The 24,497-nt window shown below is 45.5% G+C and overlaps 1 protein-coding gene and 1 non-coding gene across 2 annotated transcripts in view; one reads left to right on the top strand and one right to left on the bottom strand.

The window, feature by feature from the left end:
- LOC124789113 (treacle protein-like) overlaps nt 1-23,169 on the bottom strand; it is a 60,752-nt gene extending 37,583 nt beyond the window's left edge. Inside the window, exon 1 of the mRNA XM_047256401.1 lies at nt 22,900-23,169. Within this exon, the coding sequence (XP_047112357.1) occupies nt 22,900-23,169 (270 nt within the window). The remainder of the gene's footprint in view (nt 1-22,899) is intronic.
- Nucleotides 23,170-24,149: 980 nt separating this feature from the next.
- On the top strand, nt 24,150-24,224 carry Trnat-ugu. Its single transcript has one exon. It is a non-coding gene; the product is annotated as a tRNA-Thr (tRNA).
- The last annotated feature ends 273 nt before the right edge of the window (nt 24,225-24,497 follow it).

Raw genomic sequence — 24,497 nt, 5'->3', positions numbered from 1 at the left:
TGTTTTTGTGTATTTTTCTGCTGGAATATTAGTGATTTATCCGAGTATTGTAGCGAGCTGAGGGTCTGCTATATTTCGCGGTATGAGGTGAGATCAAAAAATACGATGAATTAATATTTTTACCAGGAACCTCTGCCGCTATAACCATTTGATGTAATTTTTCCAATAGCCTGATTCACTGAGACAGGCAGTGTCAAGCTGGAACACGCAATTTGTCAGAGTCCAGAGACGCTCATCATGGATTTCGAACAACACGAAAACAGTAAGTTAAGTTTCAAAAAGTGTCAAACAAACTCATGAAATGATGAAATTGGTATATGTAAATAATTGTGTAACACTGAAGTTTTTGCAAGTGGTATAAGCGAGCTAAAAGCAGAAATGAATCGGTAGAAGACGAGTAATGTCCGGGACGTTCATTAACGTCAAGGACAAAACGTGCAAAAAGTGGCAAAAATTGTACGGTGCGAATGACTACAGCGTACCAAAGAACTTAGCATCTCTCACGGGTCCTTGTAAAGCACTGTACCCGATAATTTTCAAATGAGACGATTACAAAATTTGTTCCCAGACTTTTAAGTGATGAACAGAAGGAAAATCGTGTGACAGTTTGCACGGAGTTGAAGTACGTCTTCGTTTAGATATTGACTTCATGTCCAAAACTGTAACTAGAGGTGAAATTTGGGTCTAAAGGTGTGACCCTGAGTTGAAAATTCATAGTTTCCAATGGAAACCCAGTGAATCTCCTCGCCCTAACAAAAAGCATGTCAGCCAAAATCGAATTTCTAAGTCGTGCTAGTCGGTTTTTTCGTTATTGAGAGCACAACGCGATCAGTGTTCGTTCCCGGGTGAATGAATAACTTTTAAAGCCCGTACTGCAACGTTTTCGGAACAATGTACGAAGAAAGATACCAAAAAAATGGACCAATGACTTCCTTCGTCATCGCGACAACGTCTCTGCCACACCTCGCTTTCGATTCGCTAGTTTTTGGCCGGGAAAAGTGTTCCTGTCTGGGTCACCAGATTTAGCACCATGCGACTTCTCTTTTCAAAAATTAAAACTGTGCTTATAAGAAAACGTTTTGACAACATTCCCGACACAGAGCAACTGAACCCCCTTCCAAAACAAGTCTTCCAGAAATACTTCCAGTCATGTATTCAACGTTGGGATAAGTGTGTTGCTAGCCAAGGACAGTACTTGAAGGTAGAGTAAATTCCATGTAAGCTTATTGCTGTGTTCGTAACAAAATTATTCGTCGTAGTTTTTGATCACACTTCGTATACCTGAGATAAAATTTGTTTCGCTGAAAAGAATTGTGTGGGGTTTTATGAAGGCCAGATCGCAATCCGTGCAATATCAGAGTGATTGTAGTAGATGAATGGTTTGTGTAATTCCCTCCTGATCCAGACTGCCACAGGGATGAGTGAAAACGAATTATTTTTATAGGGTACATTAGCAGAAGAGTGCCTGCAGGAGGTCTTTGTACCGCAATGCTATTTCCAGAAGGCAGGTCCACACCTGATATATTCCGTATACAACCTACTGGTGTTTATCACGAATTGTTATGAGAGGGGGCGACCTAGGGCAGCAGAATGGTTAGACGTGCAAGGTAACGGCATATTAATAAATGCTAGGATGTGTGATATATTGGGGCTAAGATTTTGGCTACTGGTAACCCTAACAGGGGCTACCATTCTAAATCTGGTATATACACTACGGGTCTTGTCTGACACATCTTTGAAGATACTTCCTGCTAAAACCTCACCTTTCTGAACAGCATCATGGATCCTAAAATACTCAGTTCTCTGGACAAGTTCATAGCAGCAAAGGAGGGGTGTATTAGTATGGAGGAAATGTTTCTGCACATACAGTGGTATCATAGCAGGTACCAGCACAAAATCAATGCCACAGGTTTCCCCATTTCAAGTACCATCTTGCTTCTGGTTCTGGTTTGTGCAACCCATCTACAGTGAAAAATCACCCACCATCCTGAAGTTCCCATCCACAGTATACTGACCGATAGTGTCACCCTTAGAAAGTAACTAGTCATTAAGCACACCAGCAATCTGATGAGGTGAACTGGACTGGGTTGGTGTACGATCGAGAAGTGTACATAAACTTAAAATTTAATATTTAAGTGATTCGCCGAGGTAAACAGTCCACGATCCAATGAACTCGATCTTTTGAAGAGATGTGGTGCGTTACGCCAATACCTTTCGTAGCAGGCTTCGCAGTTAGTGGGCAGATGGGCCAATATAGTTTGCTGCCTGCGTTGCTGTGATGAGTAGGGCAGAGAAGCGCTGAGCCGACGTCGTTAAAGCCTCCACACTCTGGCACTATAGTGAGCAATGTTATCACATGCCAGGCCCTTATACATCCCTGGAACACTGTCTGCATAGACTGTATTACTTCTGCTGAATAAGCAAGCTACTGTTACCACCGCGTTTATGATTCCATGACAACCGCGGAACTGGTTGTTCATTCCTACTGCCTGTTCGACCATCTGATCTGTAATACGAGATACAGTTCGCAGTAGTAACCTTTTGCAATCTTATCAATTTCTGTATCTAATGGCTTTGTGTAGAGATTTTCACTTGTTTATTCATAGACTGCTCATTGAATCTACACTGAACAGCCAAATAAACTGGTGCACCTGCCTAATATCATACAGGTCCCCGCGAACTCGCAGAAGTGTCGCAACCCGACTTCGCATGGACTCGACTAATATCTGAAGTAGTGCTGTAGGGAACTGATACCATGAATCCTGCAGGGCTGTCAATAAATCCGTAAGAGTACGAGGGGGTTGGAAATCTCTTCTGAACAGCACGTTGCAAGGCATCACAGATATGCTCAATAATATTCATGTCTGGGTAGTTTGATGACCACCGGAAGGCTTCAAAGTCAGAAGAGTGTTCCTGGAAGCCTCTCTGTAGCAATTATGGACGTGTGGGGTGTCACATTGTCCTGCTGGAATTGCCCTAGTGCGTCGGAATGCACAGTGGACATGAATGGATGCAGGTGATCAGACAGGATGCTTACGTACCTGTCATATGCCAAAGTCGTATCTAGGCGTATCAGTGATTCCATATCACTCCAACTGCGCACGTCCCGCACCATTGCAGAACCTCCACCAGCTTGAATATTCCCCTGCTGACATGCAGGGGACATGAATATATTAGCTTGTCTCCACCCCCGTATACGTCTATCCACTCGATATAATTTGAAACGAGGCTCATCCACTCGATACAATTTGAAACGGGACTTGTCCGACCAGGCAACATGTTTCCGGTCATCAAAAGTGCATGGTCGGTGTTGACACGGGCCCAGGCGAGGCGTAAAGCTTTGTGTCGTGCAGTCATCGAGGGTAAACGAGTGGGCCTTCGGCTCCGAAAGCCCATATCGATGATGTTTCGTTGAATGGTTCGCTCGCTGAGACTTTGTGTTGGCCCAGCACTGAAATCTGCTGCAATCTGCCGAAGGGTTGCACTTCGGTCACGCTGAACGATTCTCTTCTATCGTCGTTGGTCCCGTTCTTGAAGGACCTTTTTCCGGCCTCAGCAAGGTCGGAGATTTGATGTTTTACCAGATTCCTTATATTCACGGTACAAGCGTGAAATTATCGTACGGGAAAATCCCCACTTCACCGCTACCTCGGAGATGCTGTGTCCCATCGCTTGAGCGCCGACTATAACATGTTCAAACTCACTTAAATCTTGAAAAGTTGCTATTGTGGCAGCAGTAACCGATCTAACAGCTGCGCCAGACACTTGTCTTATATAGACTTTGCCAGCCGCAACGCCGTATTCTGCCTGTTTACATACCTCTGTATTCAATACACATGGCTGTACCAGTTCCATTGGTGCTTCAATGTATGAGCTCTGTCAAGTGAGAGAAGTATTTTCTAGTTCTGGAGCGATATTCCTACAGTTCCTTTTCAAAGGGTGGTTCACTGAGAATATGATATAGGTCATTGTCTGGTTGAACGTCTTCGAGATCGTGTTCCACTGAATCCAGGGTGGTGGAAGATAAAACTGCAGTCAGGATGTGTGACGAGTACATGAAGAACACATCAGACCTGTTGGACGTTTGTCAAATACGATTTACCTTGTTCCAGACTGAGCCCATTGCAGTTATTCTGATGATACTAACACAATGCTTTTGGAACCGGCCGTTTTCTTCCGTTTGAATATACGCTTCACTGTCGGTTGTATAAGATTGAACTGAGGGCAATCTTCGATTCTAAGATGTTGCCTATGAACCTTCAATGTTTCTTGTCTCTCTGCAATTGCCCTGTCACATTTTTCATGGCACCAAAATGGTGAATGAGCGCTATTTGGACGGAACCTGGTGTTGAAAACTTCCATTTGATATGATTGTGTATTTATTTACCATTAAATATAAAGTCTGCCGTGTAGTGGCTATGGCAAACAAGGCTAACTAATACAGAAAAATGGTGTAGTATAATTCCAGAATATACTCTCTATATGTATACCTTTGTATAACCCTGCAGTTAATCCAGTCTCCGACAAAAACTTAGGTTGCTATGCCATATTTTCTGATTGTGACGGTACATGGTAATATGATAATTATGATTTATTCTGATTTTTACCCAAATTATCTTTGTTTCTATAAAAACACCTTCACAATATAGGAAAGACTGTGAAATAAAATCAGCAAAACCTATAAAACAGAATAGAATAACGCAACACACCAGACACAGACGAAAAAGAAACGCGATGTGGATGCCGTCACTGAGTCAGCAGTCCGGTATAGAGTCGTACAGCTGCTCTGCCATTGCATTCAGTGAGCTCACACACGAGGTGCATATCGACGAACTCTTCATCAGCATACTAATGGCGTTCGAAAAGTCCGTGCAAAAATAAAAACTACTTACGTGTTAGGGGTAAACCTTTTTTATTTTTAGACAGTCTCCTTTTAGACTTATACACTTCGTCCAACGCTGTTCTAATTTGTTGATCCCTTCCGAATAATAGGAATTGTCCAAGTCTGCAAAATAGCTATTAGTTGCTGCAATCATCATCTAGTTTGAATAACATCTTTGTCCCACCAGTCACGTCTTCAAATTTGGGAACAAATAGTCCGAGGGAGCCAAGTTAGGGGGGATGTGAAAAGAGTTGGAATCATATTTCCACTAATTTTGCGACCACAACTGCTGAGGTGTGTGCGGGTGCATTGTGGTGATGGAAACCGGCGTTTTTCTTGCAGCTCGGTTTTCAAACGGTCCAATAATGATGAATAATATGCATCTGTAATAGCTTTACCCTCTTCCAAATGGTCGATGAGGATTATCCCTCGCGAATCCCAAAAGACAGTCGCCATAACCTTTCCGGACGGAGGAATGGTCTTCGCCTTTTTTGGTGCAGATTCTCCCTTGGTAACCCATTGTTTAGATTGTTCTTTGGTTTCAGGAGTATATTACGGTACCCATGTTTCATCAGCAGTGACGAAACGACGCTTAATGTCCTGCGGATTCTTCCTGAACAGCTGCAAACCATCCTTGCAACAATTCACACGATTCCGTTTTTGGTCAAGCATGAGCAATTGCGAAACTCATCGTGCGGATAGCTTTCTTATGCCCAAATGTTTATGCAAAATATTATGTACCCTTTCATTCGAGATGCCCACAGCACTAGCAATCTCACGCACCTTAACTCTTCTGTCATCCATCACCATATCATAAGTTTTATCAACGACTTCTGGAGTCGTAACCTCTACGGAGCGTCCAGAACGTTCAGTATCACTTGTGCCCTGATGGCCACACAGAAAATTTTGAATCCACTTATAAACTGTTCTCATCGAAGGTACAGAGGCACCGTAATGTTTATCAAGGTTCTCTTTAGTCTCCGGAGGCGTTCTGCCTTTCATAAAATAATGTGTAATCACCACACGAAATTCTTTTTCGTCCATCTTCTGACAATCACTCGACTTCCTTGATTCACACGAATTCCAAACACAAAGAAATAGACCAATATGGCTGAAACTTGGTGTGTGTGATTTCCAAAGATGTTACTAACTAAACATGACCTCGATACGCGCCAGTGGTGCCATCTCTCGGACTTTGCACGGACTTTTCAAACGCTCCTCGTACTTACCCATACCGCTGTTTATCACTGTTACCGAATAACTGATATAATGTCGGAAAAACATTGTGGAGACAGAATAGAGCAGTACTGAATGTGTGCTTGAGGCCGAAAAGTGAAGAGGACATTGCTGTTGTCTACAGCAATTTTAGTGAGTGGGTCAAGTGTTTCCCAGCCACACACACAGCTAGTACTGTCGATATTTATTTACTTATTTATTTATCTATCTATTTATCCTTGACTGACTACGGCCATCCAGCCCACTCTCACATCACATCAGGGTTTCACATACAGATACACATTACCTTTCCTACACCATAGTTACGTGAGAATAACAATTTTGTGGAAAAGTGTCTAGTTTACAAATATTTTAATACAATACTATTGGATAATGTGGAAAAAAATCAAACGAAATGCACTTATATAATGAGCCACCAGAGGCCATAAGCTCGATGTATTAAAGCACTCAGAACATTTTACTAAACCCCCAAAATTTTGTTGGAGTTCACATCCAGGTTGTATGGGATGTTCAAAAAGTCTCTCCGCAGTGCCCTATGACTGTTAGCCGCGCGTGCCGTATGATTGTTTGCCTGCCTGGGTTACTTCCCTTCAAGTGGACTCTCCCAACATTCCACTGTTTCGTTTACCTCAACCAGTGTCAGTAGTATCGTTGGTGTCTTGCGTTACGCGTTGACGTGAACGTTTAAGTTTAGTTCCTTTGTTTGTTTTTTTCGTTTTTGTCACTGTTAAAATGCTAACCACTGAAGAACGTGTGCTTTTAGTCGAACAAGTGTTCAGAGCTGGCGGTAAATACATAGTTTCAGTTCGTCAAACATTTAATTCAGTTTTCCGGGAGACAACACTCCCACATCGCGATAGTGTGCCAGATTTGATTAACAAATTTCGAAGTACGGGTTAAGTGACAGATACACCGAGAAGTGGTCGTCCTAGCGTTTTGTCTGAGGATAAACTACTCGGTATTTCCGATAAAATGTCCATCAGTCCGAACAAGTCAGTAACAAAACTCGCCCAGGAAATCGATGTTAGTGTCGGAACGGCCCACACAGGTGTAAGGAAAAAATTAGAACTTTTCCCATACAAAGTGCCAGTCGTGCAAGAACTGAAAGATACTGATCATGGCAAGAGACTGCATTATTGTCAATGGTTCAAAAATTTCGTTCAACAAAATTGAAGGGGTATCCTTAATGAAACGTACATGAACTCGCAAAATTCTCGTATGTGGAGTACCGCAAATCCATTATGTATTCATGAGGAACCACTTCGTTCTGTGAAAATAGGTGTTTGAATTGCAATTTCTAGACGGTGGATTGTGTGTCCCATATTTTTCAACGAAACAATAATCGCACGACGACACTGAAGTGATATTCTGTACGCATTCATAGAAGAACTTGTGTTAAGTGAAATACTGAACGTTTATTATCAACAAGATGGTGCAACCGCGCATAAAGCTCGCGTTTCAATGTCACTGCTTGCTAATGTTTTTGGTGATTGCATAATTTCACAGGGACTTTGGCCTCCACGATCGCCTGACCTAACACAACCCGACTTTCTTCTGGGGTGCAGCGAAAGCAACTGTCTATAAAAACCGTCCAAAATCCATCGATTAATTGAGAACTGCAATGTCCACTCTCACCGTTTCTGTTACAGAAGAAATATTAGAGCTTATGTTTGGAAACATGATTAAATGAATTGATTGGTTGGTTTTGGGGTTTGATGGGGGCTAAGCATCGAGGTCATCAGTCCCCAGTTCCAAATAGACATACTTCTAAAAGGCCTATACAGTAAAAGCGTAACCTCTGCACCCAGAGGGAGGGAACACCAACGGGTACAGAGCTAAAATGAACACCGCAGTAACACAAAATAGAGGACACTTAAAAGGAGCAGAGCAAATAGTTGACTAAAGTAAAACAGACTACAGTGGTTGATGGATCAGGTAAAAGGTCAACCTCTCAACTACAAATGAAGAACCTTCAGCTGGAAAGTGTTGATAGAGGTACCAACACAACTTGTTACCATAAAAGACACTATTTTGGTATCCACGTCACAATTAAAAGTCACTGGAGTGGGTGTAGCCTGAGAAATCATGCGAGAGCGCCCACACTAGAGCGAGTGATAAAACCCAGCTGCACGGATAAAACGTAAAACTGAGTCAGCTATAGAGGCATCGCCAATGAGAATTAAAGGAAGTGCAGCTGGTAAATTAAAGGACTGCTGCAAGGGGGCTAAAAGGGGGCAGTCCATCAGAAGATGGACCACTGTCAGCCCTGCATCACACCGACACTTGGGCAGGTTCTCACGATGAAGGAAATAACTGTGGGTCAACCGCGTGCGTCTAATTCGGAGACGGCAGAGAACAATGAGTCCCTACGTGTGCCCCGCAAGGATGAGTTCCATACGGCCGTGGACGACTTGACCATGTGGAGCTTATTTGGCGCGTTCAAGACAGACCATTCAGAGCTCCAGACATCGTGGACCTTGAGGTGTAGGGCTGACCGGAGGTCTCTTTCCACGAGACCAAGCTCCAGGGGTGGCGAAGTGGTGGCCTGCTTGGCCAACCGATCTACACGTTTGTTTCCTGGAATGCCGATGTGGCCCGGGGGCCACACAAACATCGCTGAACGACCACACTCGGCGAGAGCAAAAACACCATCTTGAATACTGTGCACCAAAGGGTCCCAAGAAAAACACTGGTCGAGTGCTTGCAATCCACTCAGGGAGTCACTGCATATGACAAATAACTCCCAGGGCAGGAGGAAAGGTGAGCGACTGCACGATAAAGAGCAACGAGCTCTACAGTGAAAACATTGCTCCCACAAGCCAGGGAATGCTGCTCAACGTAGTCGCTTTGGATGAAAGCAAACCGAGTGCGTCCATCGACCACAGAACCATCGGTGTAGACTACATCTGCATTGCGAAACGAGGCAAGAAGAGCCAGGAATTGTTGATGAAGACTGGCAGGTGTAAAGGAGGACTTGGAGTCAGAGGACAAATCCAAGCAAAGCCGCAAGCGAGGGAGGGACCAAGGAGGGGTAGAAGAAGAGAGCTGGAAGGATGGAGGAAGGGGAAAGGACTCAAGTGACGAGAGAAGGGAACGAACGCGGACCGCGATCGGGAGACCCGACCTAGGCCGCCGTCGTGGGGAGGGGAGTGCAGAAGACGGAAAAAGGAGCCTGCGGTTTGGATGGTCGGGCGAGGCATGGACGCGGGCGATGTATGACGCAAGCAGCTGTTGTCGGCAGAATCGTAGGGGAAGGAATCCAGCTTCTACAAGAAGGCTAGTCACCGGACTAGTGCGGAAGGCACCTGTCGCCAATCTGACGCCACAATGGAGAATCGGTTCAAGGATCTGCAACGTTGAAGCAGCTGCCAAGTCGTACACCACGCTCCCGTAGTCGAGACGGGGCTGGACTAAGGCCTTATAGAGCTGTAGGAGGGTTGTTCGTCCAGCCCCCCAAACGGTGTGGCTGAGACAGCGAAGGATGTTGAGGTGCCACCAGCACCATTGTCGCGAAGATGAGGTGTCCAAGTGAGCTGAGCATCAAACAGCATGCCAGGGAAGCGACGTCTCCTCAATATGAAAGAGTTCATTGGTAAGGAAGAGCTCTGGATGTAGGTGGACCGTTCGACGACGACAGAAATGCATCACTCGGGTCTTAGAGGCTGAGAACTGAAAACCATGGTTGGATGCCCAAAAATGTGCCTTACAGATAGCTCCCTGCAGCCGCCGTTCAGTGACACTGATGCTTGGGGAACTGTAATAAAGACAAAAGTCATTGGCATATAGAGAGGAACAGACCAATGAGCCCACCGCAGCCGCAAGACCATTAATCACCACGAAAAAGAAGGGAACACTGAGAACTGAGCCCTGCGGGACACCGTTCTCCTGTATACGAGAAACATGAGCTATAGGAAATATGAGCTAAAATATGCGGCAAATCGAACCCGAAAGGAGCGATTGGAGACGAAATTGCGTAGAAAAATCGGAAGTGGACCCCGTAAGCACCATTCGTGCAGCACAGCAAGGATATGATGGCACCAGGTGGTATCATACGTCTTCCGAAGATCAAAGAAAACAGCAACTAGATGTTCTCGCCGAGTAAAAGCTGTACAAATAGCCGACTCGAGCGAGACTAAATTGTCGATCGCTCAGCGGCCCTGACGGAAGCCCCCCTGTTGCTGGGCTAGGAGACCTCGAGCTTCAAGGATCCACATGAGCCGCCGACTCACCATCCGTTCCAGGAGGTTGTACATAACGTTGGTAAGGCTGATAGGGCGATAGCTATCAACCACCAGCGGATCCGCACCAGTTTCAGCACCGGGATGATAACGCTATCCTGCCAACGAGTTGGGAAAACGCCCTCCATCCAGATGCGGTTAAACAGGGCGAGTAAATCATCCTGACAGTATGCAGAGAGATGTCGAAGAAACTGGTTGTGAATTTGGTCTGGACCTGGTATCAGGGCAAGCTGTGAGGAGACCTTGGAACTCCCATTCACTAAACTGGGCGTTGCATCGTTCCCAACGGTGCATGCGAAACGACAACTGCATATGCTCAGCCTGCTCTTTAATGGCGCGGAATTCTCCGCTGTAGCCTGCTGCCGCGGAAATACGAGTGAAGTACTCTGCCAGATGTTCAGCGATGGCTATTGGGTCAGTACAAAGTGTACCTCGAAGAGAAAGGCAAGGGAAAGACGCATGAGGGCGAAAGCCAAAAATGCGCCACACCCACGACCACATCTAAGATGGGGAGGTGCGAGAACCTATGGTGGCAACGTATTGTTCCCAGCAGTCCTGTTTGCTCTGCCAGATTAACTGCCGAGCCTGAGCCCACAGCCGTTTAAAGGCAACCAGATTCTCTAGGGAAGGATGACGCCAGTGTCGTCGCAGGACTCGCCGGTGGTCCCGGATAGCTCCTGCAATCTCTGGTGTCCATCAAGGGACTGACTTACACCTTAGGGTACTTGAAGAGCAAGATACAGTTGCCTCGGCAGCAGAAAGAATGGCCATATTGACCTTGTCCACTGCCAAATCAATGTCACCAAGAAGCGGAGCAATGGCCATAGTAGCTGAGGTGTAGGCTGCCCAATCAGCTCCACGAAGAGACCATCGTGGCAGCTGGTCAGGGGGTTGGGATTGAAGAAGAGAAACCAGGATAGGAAAGTGGTCAGTACCACAGAGGTCGTCGAGGACCCTCCAACTGAGGTATGGAAGAAGACCTGGGCTACTAAGAGAGAGGTCAATGGCCGAGTATGTGCCATGAGTCAAGCTAAAATATGTGGGAGCACCAGTGTTAAGGAGGCAAATGTCCTGCTGTACCAAGAGAGCCTCAACCTTCCTACCCTGGCCCGAGATCTGGGCCCCACCCCATAAAGGGTGGTGGGCATTTAAGTCCCCCAAAAGGAGGAATGGCGGGGGGAGCTGGGCAAACAAGGCAGCTAGGTCGCCAAGAGGAGCAACCTCATCTGGGGTAAGGTAGAGGCAACAGATGGTAAGCTCCATTCCTGCCCGGATTCTAACAGCCACACCCTCGAGAGCCGTGTGAAGTGGCGCTGGGACACTAGGATCAGTGGCAAGAACATAAACACAGACACCGCCAGACACACTGTCGTATTCCACGCGGTTCTTATAGTAACCCCCGTAGCCACAGAGGGAGGGGGTCTGCCGAACAGGAAACCAGGTTTCCTGTAGGGCCAGACAAGTGCCAGGGAAGCGGCACAAAACTTGTTTCAAATCAGCAAGGTGGTGGAAAAAAACCACGGAAATTCCATTGAAGGATAATGGTATCCAAATGTGAAGACATGAAAGAACCTGGGGGGGGGTTATAGGTTACGCCTTAGAAGTAGTCAGATCAACTTCTGTAGGAGCTGTGGGTCGAGCAACATCTAGCTCCTGAGGGGACGCTAGATGCTCCACATCATCTTCAGGTGAAGTGGTGAACTCCTTTTCTGTCTCTATGTCCTTCTCCTTTTGCTTTTTCTTCTTTTTGGTAGGCTCCCATTTGTCCCTTGGTTTATCAGGCTGGATGGGCTTTTCCGACCCAGTCTCATGGACAGAGGAAGATCTGGAAGCCCTACGGCCCTCAGGTGGTGGCTTTATCAGCCATTGGCCTACATCTGGAGGGGCAGTAACCGTGGAAGGGAGGGCACCAAGCGATCCCTTCCACGTGAGGGGAGCTGGAGGAGGCGGGCACTTCTCCGGCACAGAGGTGGGGACTGAAGTCCCCAAAGAAGAAGGGGTTGTTACTCCCGTGTTGATAACAGGGGAGCAACGGAAGAGGGTGTTCCCAACTACCTGGGGGGCAGGAACAAACAGCCAGGATGTAGGGCCCACAAAAAGTGGCTGAGCTTGGGGGCTCTTAGACAGGGACGGCGACATCGAAGCTGCTGCACCAAACGTCGATGAAATGTGCACAGGGTGAAGTCGGTCGTACTTGCGTTTAGCCTCTGTGTAAGTGAGTCTGTCCAATGTCTTATACTTCATAATCTTCTGTTCTTTTTGATAAACCGCGCAGTCTGACGAGCAAGGTGAATGTTTCTGTCCGCAGTTGATACAAACAGGGGGTGGCGAACACGGGACATTAGGGTGGGAGTCACGTCCACAATCCCGACAGGTATGGTTGGCGTCACATCTCGATGACGTATGCCCAAACCTCCACGGTAGCCCAAGTTGCCGTGGCCGCCGTCAGTCCCCAGCTGGTTTCTGCAGACTCGAACTCAGCACACCTCCGTGTAGCCTTGTTACTGTTTCTTGAAGTTCCACAGCGCATGGGAGGAGGGACGTAATGGCTTAACATCACATCGATATATCACCGCCTTGACCTTCTCGGGCAGGGTGTCTCCTTCGAAAGCCAAGATGAAGGCGCCGGTGACGATCCTACTATCATTAGGTCCCCTGAAGACACGTCGTACGAAATGGACACTGTGGCGTTCCAGATATGCACGAAGCTCGTCGTCAGACTGCAACAACAGGTCACGATGGAAAATAAGTCCCTGAACCATATTGAGGCTCATATGAGGCATAATGGAGACTGCAACATCACCGAGCGTATCACAAGCAAGCAGTGCCCCTGACTGTGCTGGGGATGCTGTCTGTATGAGGACTGCTCCATACCTCATTTTAGTCAGGCCCTCAACTTCTCCGAACTTGTCCTCTAAATTTTCCACAAAAACTGAGGCTTTGTGGTCAGAAATGAGTCCCCATCTGTTCGGCTGCAAACCAGAAATCGAGGAGAATACGTCTTACCAAGGAATTTAGACCGCCGTTCCTCCCCTGGTGTGGGCAGGGAAGGGAACGATTGGGTGTCATACTGTAAAGCATTGAACTTTCCTTTCTTAGAGACTCGTGCTTGTGCACTATTCGTACTTCATTTCATGGTGGTCCCACGAGCAGCTAGGGGAAGGAATGTCCACCCAGACAGAGCCCCGCTTGCCTGGGTAAGCCTAATACAACAGGAGGGCAGCAGGTTCCCCAGAGGTCGCCCGCTAGCAACTGTTCTACCTCAACAGAGCAGCCATGCATCTCCTCAGCGCGCAGCACACCTTGAGATTGAGGTTTTTTTTTATAGAGGTTTATACCATCCTCGCTATCCAGGCAGTTAAGCCAAGGTCTGCGGGCTCTGTACCGTACAAAGTTCCACTGTCGCGCCTTACGGTAGTCGTTGAAGCACGCTCATACCTTACGGTATTGACGACTGGTGGCGCTTCCCAGTCCCCAGCTCAGGGACCCCGGGGTCGCCAAGCCCGTACCCAGCAACTAAATGCTGAGCCCCCTGAGAGGTAAATGAGTTGAATTGTGTATTCAACAACAGGACACTTTCAACATTTAATGTGAAAATTTGTGAGTAAAAATGAATATTCAATCAATCAATAACTTGTATTTCACCGAGTTTCATTTCCGTGTATTCACTGCGGCATACGGCACGCGGAGAGACTTTTTGAGCACCCCGTATTAAAGATGTACTTTAAGATAAGCTTTATAAATTATGACATGAAATTTAATTGAAACTGCAACTTCACATTTGTTCTGTGACCTGTTATCAGCAGACAGACGGTATCTCCAAGGGAATCACAGCTCAACTGCTCCACTTAATTACGTCTGTTACTGGTTTTCTGACGTGCGAAACTTCCTGAAGTACGCCAACATGAGCGAGCAACCATACAATTTGCTGAAAATCTGACAATGGTACATCACTTTCGTAGACTGAACGTTGAAAATTTGTAAATTGTGTGTTATTTCCTATGAGACCAAACTGCTGAGGTCATCGGTCCCTAGGCTTACACACTACTTAATCTAACTTAAACAACTTACGCTAAGGACAACACACACACCCATGCCCAAGGGAGGACTCGAACGTCCGACGGGGGTGGGGAGGGGTGGGGGGGGGGGGCGGTAGCTGCGCGATGGTGACAAGGCGCCTCAGACCATGCGGCTACCCCGTGCGGCGACTGAACGTTGATGTAGAAAAAATTATTGGCAGTCAGACATCTGAACGTCATGTCATTGTACCATATATATATAAGTATAACGAATCTGGGGACTTTTCAAAGCACAATCGCCAAATACCAGCATCGCGCCTCATTGTCACCACATTAGTTCGGAAGTCGGCAACGAGGCGTGACCAATCCAGTGCATAGATCATTGAAAATCAGGCTCTGAATTGAGCAAGCTCTGTAGTACCTGTTTTCTCTTTGTCGTGATGATATAATTTGTCGACCTACGACGATACAGTCATCGCAATGGAACCAGATCCTCGACATCTCTCTCTCTACCCCCCCCCCCCAATTTTTTCTACTATTTAATAAAATAATAGTCACTCCTGCTGCCTTTCATTCAGTGCACTTGTCATGCTTTGCTGATTCTGATTCTGATTTCTCACATAACATATAAGTAACTTTGCGAAATGAACACACTGGTTATCTATCTTATGTGCGATTTGTTCTGATTGATTAAAAACCGCACCCATACAGTATTCGAACGTGACAGCTGTTTTACAAGACGTATTGGGGTCTGGTTTGTTTACAGTATTAAAAGGAGACGCGCGTACTGGTGCCGTCAGTGTGTTTCGAATAACTGAGTGCATTTCCGGGTGAATGCACACTTATCATTCAACAGCACTAGAAGCATACAGGATGTAAACGATAACTGTTTACAACATGTAACAGTTGTGTAGAGAAAGCCGAGACCAACAGTTTGACATCAAACACTTGTGGTGTATGAAGTCGCGAACTATCTTAAAATCGGCATACAAAAACCACGTAAGGTACAGTGCATACGTGTCGCGCGAGGTTGTCAATATTTTCTTGATTTCTTCGCGTAGGTTATTGGTCCAAGACGAAAAATGAATAGGGCCTTTTTGTATTTTAATTTTATACTAAGATATTTTTTCGCTATTCTCGAGCTGTTCAAGAAAAACCTACAAAAGCGACCTTCAAACGAAACTCCACCACCCTACACTCTACCCTCCCCCCTCCCCCTCCTGGATGTTTAGTATGTTGTCCATCCGAGCACGGTACAAAAATTGGCGACTGTACGATTTTCCTCATTCGACCCTTTTGTTCTCCATTGACTAGGCTATTACGCCACCGGCTTAGTCATGGACTTACAGACTGTAAAACTGATAAGTTTAGATCGAATTGTAAATATAATTAGTGTTTCTTCATTCATTATCCTCACGGAAAAGCTTACATTAGTAATGTTAACGAAATAGCTAAGTGAGTGGCGTAAGAGATCGAATGGATAGTGGAAACCTCGAAGGGCGCGCATGCGAGGCAGCTGGGAGGGAGGGAGGAGGGAGGGGGATGAGGGAGGGGGAGGGGGGGAGGAGGGAGTGGGAGGAGGGAGGGGGAGGGGGAGGGGGGAGGGGGAGGAGGGAGGGGGAGGAGGGAGGGAGGGGGAGGAGGGAGGGGGAGGGGGATGGGAGGGGGAAGGGGGGAGGGGTGGGGTGGGGGGTTCGTAGGCCAATTTGAGGCTGATTCCCGGCTTGGTAAACCTCAAGTCTCCCGTACCAATTTGTTCGTGTCGACGTCCTCTATACAACTGTTACTTGCTGTAAATAGTTATCATTTATAATGATAAAGGCAGATAATGAAATCTCTAGCTCACTTGATATCGCTTTTTTCATCTAAGTGCAGCTACATATCAAGTATATGAGTACAGTTTTATTGATTCTGAGTTGTGCAGCACTGTAAACCGTATATACTCTACTGGCCATTAACATTGCTACACCAAGAAGAAATGCAGATGATAAACGGGTACTCATTGGACAAATATATTATACAGGAACCGACATGTGATTACATTTTCAGGAAATTTGGGTGCATAGATCCTGAGAAATCAGTACCCAGAACAACCACCTCTGGCCGTAATAACGGCCTTCATACGCCTGGGCATTGAGTCAAACAGAGCTTCGATGGCGTGTACAGGTACAGCGGCCCATGCAGCTTCAACACGATACCACAGTTCATCAAGAGTGGTGACTGGCGTATTGTGACGAGCCAGTTGCTCGGCCACCATTGACCAGACGTTTTCAATTGCTGAGAGATCTGGGGAATTTGCTAGCCAGGGTAGCAGTCGAACATTTTCTGTATCCAGAAAGGCCCGTACAGGACCTGCAACATGCGGTCGTGCATTATCCTGCTGAAATGTAGGGGTCGAATGAAGGGTAGAGCCACGGGTCGTAACACATCTGAAATGTAACGTCCACTGTTAAAAGTGCCGTCAATGCGAACAAGAGGCGGCCGAGACGTGTAACAAGTGGCACCCCATATCATCACGCCAGGTGATACGCCAGTATGGCGATGACGAATACACGCTTCCAATGTGCGTTCACTGCGATGTCGCCAAACACGGATGCGACCATCATGATGCTGTAAACAGAACCTTGATTCATCCGAAAAAATGACGTTTTCCCATTCGTGCAACCAGGTTCGTCGTTGAGTACACCATCGCAGGCGCTCCGATCTGTGATGCAGCGTCAAGGGTAACCGCAGCCACTGTCTCCGAGCTGATAGTCCATACTGCTGCAAACGTCGTCGAACTGTTTGTGCAGATGGTCGTTGTTTTGCAAACGTCTCCATCTGTTGACTCAGGGATCGAGACGTGGCTGTACGATCCGTTACAGCCATGTGGATAAGATGCCTCTCATCTCGACTACTAGTGATACGAGGCCGTTGGGATCCAGCACGGCGTTCTGTATTACCCTCCTGAACCCACCGATTCCATATTCTACTAACAGTTATTGGATCTCGACCAACGCGAGCAGCAATGTCGCGATACGATAAACCGCAATCGCGATAGGCTACAATCCGACCTTTATCAAAGTCGGAAACGTGATGGTACGCATTTCTCCTCCTTACACGAGGCATCACAACAACGTTTCACCAGGCAACACCGGTCAACTGCTGTTTGTGTATGAGAAATCGGTTGGAAACTTTCCTCATGTCAGCACTTTGTAGGTGTCGCCACCGGCGCCAACCTTATGTGAATGTTCTGAAAAGCTAATCGTTTGCATATCACAGCATCTTCTTCCTGTCGGTTAAATTTCGCGTCTGTAGCACGTCATCTTCGTGGTGTAGAAATTTAACTGGCCAGTAGTGTACTTTGACTGCCCATACAGCAAATGTTTTACAGCTCTGCTGGCTCTCGGTTGTGTGTTTAGCATATACTGTTTGGTGGTAAAGTCCCATCAATATATGCTTGATGGCGCCATGTAATGCTGATTTTGTTTCCCAGTGGTTTACGAATCTTTTGCGGCGACGTATACGAAAAAGTGTGTTAAAATCCGGTTGTACAAAATCCACAGATAACATTTACCTGGAAAGCCATCGGTGTTCAACTGTATCTTGTGTGTTACTACATTTTCAGAACAGATCACTGATTAGTTTTTTGTTCACATGGTTATAAGTGCCACTGCATTACGAATTCTGAGGTCATGTGCATGATTTCTCTGTTTCGCAGCTACATTGGTCACTAGTCATTGTTACCCCAGGATTACGGATACATATTTTACTGAACACTGTTGATGCCAATGAAAGTGTGGAGATAAGGAATACAGACAATCATCGGTATATGGACCAATGCTTATTTGTAATTGTTAATGTGCCTACAACTAAGAAAAACAAAAGTCAATCATATATTGGTGAAATTGTAAGCTACTGTGGTTCAGGCAGTGATTCGGGTATAACATATGTCAAATATCTCGGGAAACAAGGAATGAAGTTAGTTTGGACACAAGTGCCAGATATTGATTCGAGAAAACGAGCAACATATAAGCTTACTTACAATTGCACTGGATGTTTTAAAACGAGGATTTAGGACTAAGATGGATGAAACTTAAGGTATTACGCTCAACTAAATTTGGAGCTGTGTGTGTGGTACTCCATCCGAGTACTTTTCAATGTATTCATGATTTTGATGTTGCGACACACTCTTTGATTATGTTCTGGACTAGGTTTTAATCTTTTATGGTGTTTAATAAAGCACTTAAGGAAACTTTATATCACTGTATTTATTTCTGGGTGGTCAAAGTTTCATTGCGTTTTTCAAATATTGACTACAAATGGAATGTTAGTGGACAGTGTTAGTGGAAGTATAGGCCGGGAAATGTATCCCCAAATCCATGCTATATTTGACCGCCTACAATTTTTTCCTATACTTCCTCTGTGTTTTATAAAATGTGTTGTTCTAATTAGAATGTAACCGTTTCATACAACCCAGTATGTGCACTACCATACATATCACAGAAGTTAAGATACAGCCATGATGATCGCTTTTGAATCTACATCTATAATCTACAAACCATTATGAGGTACATGGCTGAGGATACGTCCCATTGTACCAGTTACTAGAGTTTCTTCCTGTTCCATTCATGTGTGAAGCGCCGAAAGAATAATTGTTTGAATGCTTCTGTGCCTGCAGCAATTATTCTAATCTTATTCTCACGGTCTCTGTGTGAGCGATACGTCGGGGGTTGTAGCATATCACTAGAGTAATCATTTAAAGCCAGTTCTTGAAACTTTGTTAACAGATTTTCTCGGGATAGTTTACGTCTGTCTTCACGAGTCTGGCAGTTCAGTTCCTTCAGTATCTCTACACTCTCCCATAGATTAAACAAACCTGTGACCATTCATGCTGCCCTTCTCTGTATACGTTCTACATCCCCTGCTGGTCCTATTTGGTAAGGATCCCACACACTAGAGCAGTATTCTAGGATGGGTCACCCGAGTGATTTTTGTGCAAAGTCTTTAGTTGACTGGTTGCACTTCCCCAGTATTCTACCAACAAACCGAAGTCTACCACCTGCTTTACCCACGACTGAACCTATGTGATCATTCCATTTCATATTCCTACAAACTGTCACATCGACGTATTTGTATGAGTTGGCCGGCACCAACAGTGACTCATTGATGTTATAGTATACTAGGTTTTTTCGTTTTGCAATGTGCACAATTTTAGATTTCTGAAAATTTAGAGCAAGTTGCCAGTCTCTGCACCCTGTTGAAATCTTATCAAGATCTCACTGAATGTTAATGCAGCTTCTCTCAGATAGTACATTACAGATAACTGCATCTTCTGCAAAAAGCGTTACTTCACTGTTAATATAGTCTGCAACTGCTGCATGCCCTTGGGAAAAATTACGACTGTAGTTTGCCCCTTCGTTCAGCCGTCGAAGTACCAGCACAGCAAAGCCATTTTAGTTGACAGAGCATGTAAAACTAATGAGGAGGTACTGAATACTGAACAGAATTGGGGAGAAGAGGAACATGTAGCACAACTTTATAAAAAGTAGGGATCGGTTGAAAGGACACATTCTGAGGCATCAAGGGATCACTAATCTAGTACTGGAGGGAAGCGTTGAGGGTCAAAATCGTAGAGGGATATGGTGGTCTTCAGTTCTGAGACTGGTTTGATGCAGCTCTCCATGCTACTCTATCCTGTGCAAGCTTTTTCATCTCCCAGTACCTACTGCAACCTACATCCTTCTGAATCTGCTTAGTGTATTCATCTCTTGGTCTCCCTCTACGATTTTTACCGTCCACGCTGCCCTCCAATACTAAATTGGTGATCCCTTGATGCCTCAGAACATGTCCTACCAACCGATCCCTTCTTCTGGTCAAGTTGTGCCACAAACTTCTCTTCTCCCCAATCCTATTCAATACTTCCTCATTAGTTATGTGATCTACCCATCTAATCTTCAGCATTCTTCTGTAGCACCACATTTCGAAAGCTTCTATTCTCTTCTTGTCCAAACTATTTATCGTCCATGTTTCACTTCCATACATGGCTACACTCCATACGAATACTTTCAGAAATGACTTCCTGACACTTAAATCTATACTGGATGTTAACAAATTTCTCTTCTTCAGAAACGCTTAGAGGGATATCAAGAGATGAATACGCTAAGAAAATTTAGAAGGATGTAGGTTGCAATAGTTATTAAGAGATGAAGCTTGCACTGGATAGATTAACATTGAGAGCTGCATCAAACCAGTCATGTTGTCCGGAAGGTTATTAATATGCAACATGAACAACAAAGTTCCCAACACGTTTCCCTCACCAGAAGTTACTTCTGCATCTGATTATGACTCTCCATCCAAATAACATGCTCTGTCTTCCCTACCAAAAGTCCTCAGTCCGGTTGCAAATTTCACTTGATACGCCATATGATCGTACTTTTGACAACAAGCGTAGGTGCGGTACTGACTCAAATATTTTTCGGAAATAAAGAAACACAGCATCTACCTGGTTGCTTTGATCCAAAGCTTTCAGTATGTCATGTGAGAAAAGTGTGAGTTGGGTTTTACATGATCGATGTTTTCGAAATCCGTGCTGGTTGGCGTTGACTCTGTTTAAGATACCTCATTAGGTTTGAGCTCAGAATATGTTCTAAAATTCTACAGCAAATCGATATCAAGGATGTTAGACGGTACTATTCTTGTTGACGGATGTGTGCCTTTCTCCACGTAGTGGGCACGGTATTTTGTTCGAGGGACCTACGATAGATTATAGTCAGAAGAGGGGCTAACTCAGCCGAAAATTCAGTGTAGAATCTGACATGGATTCTATCGGGGCCAGGAACTTTGTTCATTGTAAACGATTTCAGCTGTTTCTCAACACCACTGACACTCGCACTTATTCCATTCGTTTTTCAGTGGTACGAGAATTAAATTGTGGCAATTCTCCTGGGTTTTCCTTTGTAAAGGAACATTTGAAAACGAAGTTAAGCGTTTCAGCTTTTGTTTTCCTACCCTCAATCTCAGTTCTGGTCTCATTCGCGAGGGGCTGGACACTAACTTTGGTGGCACTAACAGCCTTTGGTGAATCTGAAAATCGGTCAAAGTATATTAGGTTTACATCTACATCTACGTGATTACTCTGTGATTCACAATGAAGTGCCTGGCAGGGGGTTCAGTGAACCACCTTCAAGCTGTCTCTCTATCGTTCCACTCTCGAACGGCACGGGGGAAAAACGAGCACTTAAATTTTTTCGTGCGAGCCCTGATTTCTCTTATTTTATCGTGATGATCTTTCTCCCTATGTAGGTGGGTACCAACAGAATGTTTTCGCAATCGGAGGAGAAAACTGTTGATTGAATTTTCGTGAGAAGATCCCGTCGCAACGAAAAACGCCTTTGTTTTAGTGATTGCCACTCCAATTCACGTATCATGTCTGTGACACTATCTCCCCTATTTAGCTATAATACAAAACGCGCCGCCCGTCTTTGTACTTTTTCGATGTCATCCGTCAGTCTCACCTGATGAGGATCCCACACCGCACAGCAATAATCCAGAATAGGGCGGACAAGCGTGGTGTAAGCAGTCTCTTTAGTAGACCTGTTGCACCTTCTAAGTGTTCTGCCAATGAATCGCAGTCTTTGGTTTACTCTACCCACAATATTATCTATGTAATCGTTCCAATTTAGGTTATTTGTAATTGTTATCCCTAAGTATTTAGTTGAATTTACAGCCTTCAGATTTGTGTGACTTATCGCGTAATCGAAATTTAGCTGATTTATTTTAATACTCATGTGCAGTACATATAATTTAATGATTTTCACTTCAGCAAGTGGAGTTGTTCACTCTCGACTGATACACTTTAAGTTTCTTCACTATAGTATAGGGTGGTCCAAAAGTCCAGGAACACCTTTGGGGTCATGTCAAAGCACTTGTTTATTCTGTGAAAATACGGGATTTGCATCATCTAAAGCAGCGCATTGTTGATGCGTGTGGTCAAATTCAGCTAGATGTGTTGGTCAAAGTTCATCAGGACTGGGTTCTGAGGATAGCATTAACAATCCAACATAGTCGACAACATGTAGAGCCATTCCTATGACTGTTGGTGGTCTCTCGGGACTGTGTAACATCGGCGTAATGTCTCTTCGGCACATAACACACATGCTGCCAAGCGTCCCACTGCTGCCGCAAGTAATTGCCTATAACCCGAGAATGAATAAAGCTATGTTTAAAATAACAACGGCATTGTTTTTCTGGTGAAATTCTCTATCTGTTTGATATGTCACATGACCACATTCCCATTTGAAATTTTGGAGTTGAATCCAAGATGGCGGCTTTCAAGATGGCCGCCATGTTGGTGGCATAGCCTATAAAGTTTCCCCCTTCCCGTTCCTCGTGTGTAAGGCCCCTGTTTCCTTGTTTACTAATCCATTAGAATTTGATGAGGGTGTTTCCGGACTTTAGGACTATCCTGTATATTGAGATTGTGTGGCGGTCACTTGCACTACTTAAATTCTGGTTGACCGCCCCCTGGTCAGTGGTTGTTTACCTCTGCGGTGGCGGCCATCTCGAGTAAGATGTCCCTCTTGAGGAGGCGTAGCCGCATCAGGGAGACGCGTCTGGAGAGGTGCAGGAGGCCGCGAAGGGAGTGGCGCGCCATGATGGACATCGTCTGGAAGCTGCTGCCGCCACTGGACGCCCCGTCCCCACACTGGACGCCTGGAGGCTCCAGCGGGTTGTAGCTCCCCTGCTGCTGCTCCTCCTCCAGCAGGTCCAGCTGTTCGTACGTCTGCTCGAGCACGCGGTGCAGCTGCGACATTCGGAGAAGCAGCTCCTCCCGCCCCTCTGTACACACACACACACACAAACACAGTCGCGCCATGTCCTATTAGCGCCGTTTGTTCGTCTGAACTCTGCAGGAAGTTTAATAGTCCAGTCAGCTAGGTCCAGAAAATGTAGAGAGAATTCTTGGTTCCAATGAAGATGGATTTGTCAGTTCATTTGTGACGTGTTTCGCCAGTACTGAAAGGCATCCTCAGACAATCTAGGAAAATGTACATAACCCAGCACAAATATAATGGACATATACGAAAATTCGGAAACAACAAAACACGTAAAAATTCCTTAACACTACAACATAAAAGTTATAGGTCCTAAACTGCGTTTGGGAGGAGGGGAGGGAGGGAAATGGCAACTAAAGAGTGTACTAGCTCCCATAGCACGAAATATAAAATTTAACTACGAAATGATAATTAAATGAACACCCTAGCTGCAAACAGGCGTTGATGCACTTGATTGGAGACGTTGAAAATGTGTGCCCCGACCGAGACTCGAACCCGGGATCTCCTGCTTACATGGCCGACGCCATCTGAGACATCGAGGGCACAGAGGATAGTGCGACTGCAGGGACTTACCCCTTGCATGCTCCCCGTGAGACCCACATTCCCAACATGTCGACACCACTACATTCGTAGTGCGCCTAATAGATGCATTCATTTAATTATCATTTCATTTCTAGCAACGCTGCATGGTCATCTACGGTAACTGTTCTTTCGGGAACAGATATTAGCGTCATATACAGTTAAAATATGGCTTGCCGGCCATTGACCTTCTTGTGCGAACGCACACGCTATGCCCGAACTCGTACGGGACTTGGTAGATTAATCTGCCACGAGTAATGAGTATGATGGGCAAACATCTATTAGGCACACCACGAATGTAGTGGTGTGGACATGTTGGGAATGTGGTCTCAAGGGGAGCGTGCAAGAGATAAGTCCCTGCAGGCGCACTATCCTCTGTGCTCTCGGTGGCTCAGATGGATAGAGCGTCTGCCATGTAAGCAGGAGATCCCGGGTTCGAGTCCCGGTCGGGGCACACATTTTCAACATGTCTCCAATGAAGTACATCAACGCCTGTTTGCAGCTAGGGTGTTCATTTAATTATCATTTCATTTCATTTCTAGCAAAGCTGTATGGTCATCTACGGTAACTGTTCCTTCGGTAACAGATACTACCGTCATGTATAATTAAATTTAACTATTGCATGGACGAGGTACCCCATCTGATGATATACGTGAGAAAAAGTACCACCACAGCTGTATCTTGAGAAGCACTGCGTTGGAGACAACACGGAGTATAGACTCCTAAT

This window comes from Schistocerca piceifrons, chromosome 3 (assembly GCF_021461385.2).
Source record: "Schistocerca piceifrons isolate TAMUIC-IGC-003096 chromosome 3, iqSchPice1.1, whole genome shotgun sequence".
Taxonomy (NCBI): Eukaryota; Metazoa; Arthropoda; class Insecta; order Orthoptera; family Acrididae; genus Schistocerca; species Schistocerca piceifrons.
The sequence above is the reverse complement of the archived record's forward strand: the minus strand, read 5'-3'. Positions and strand labels throughout refer to the sequence as shown.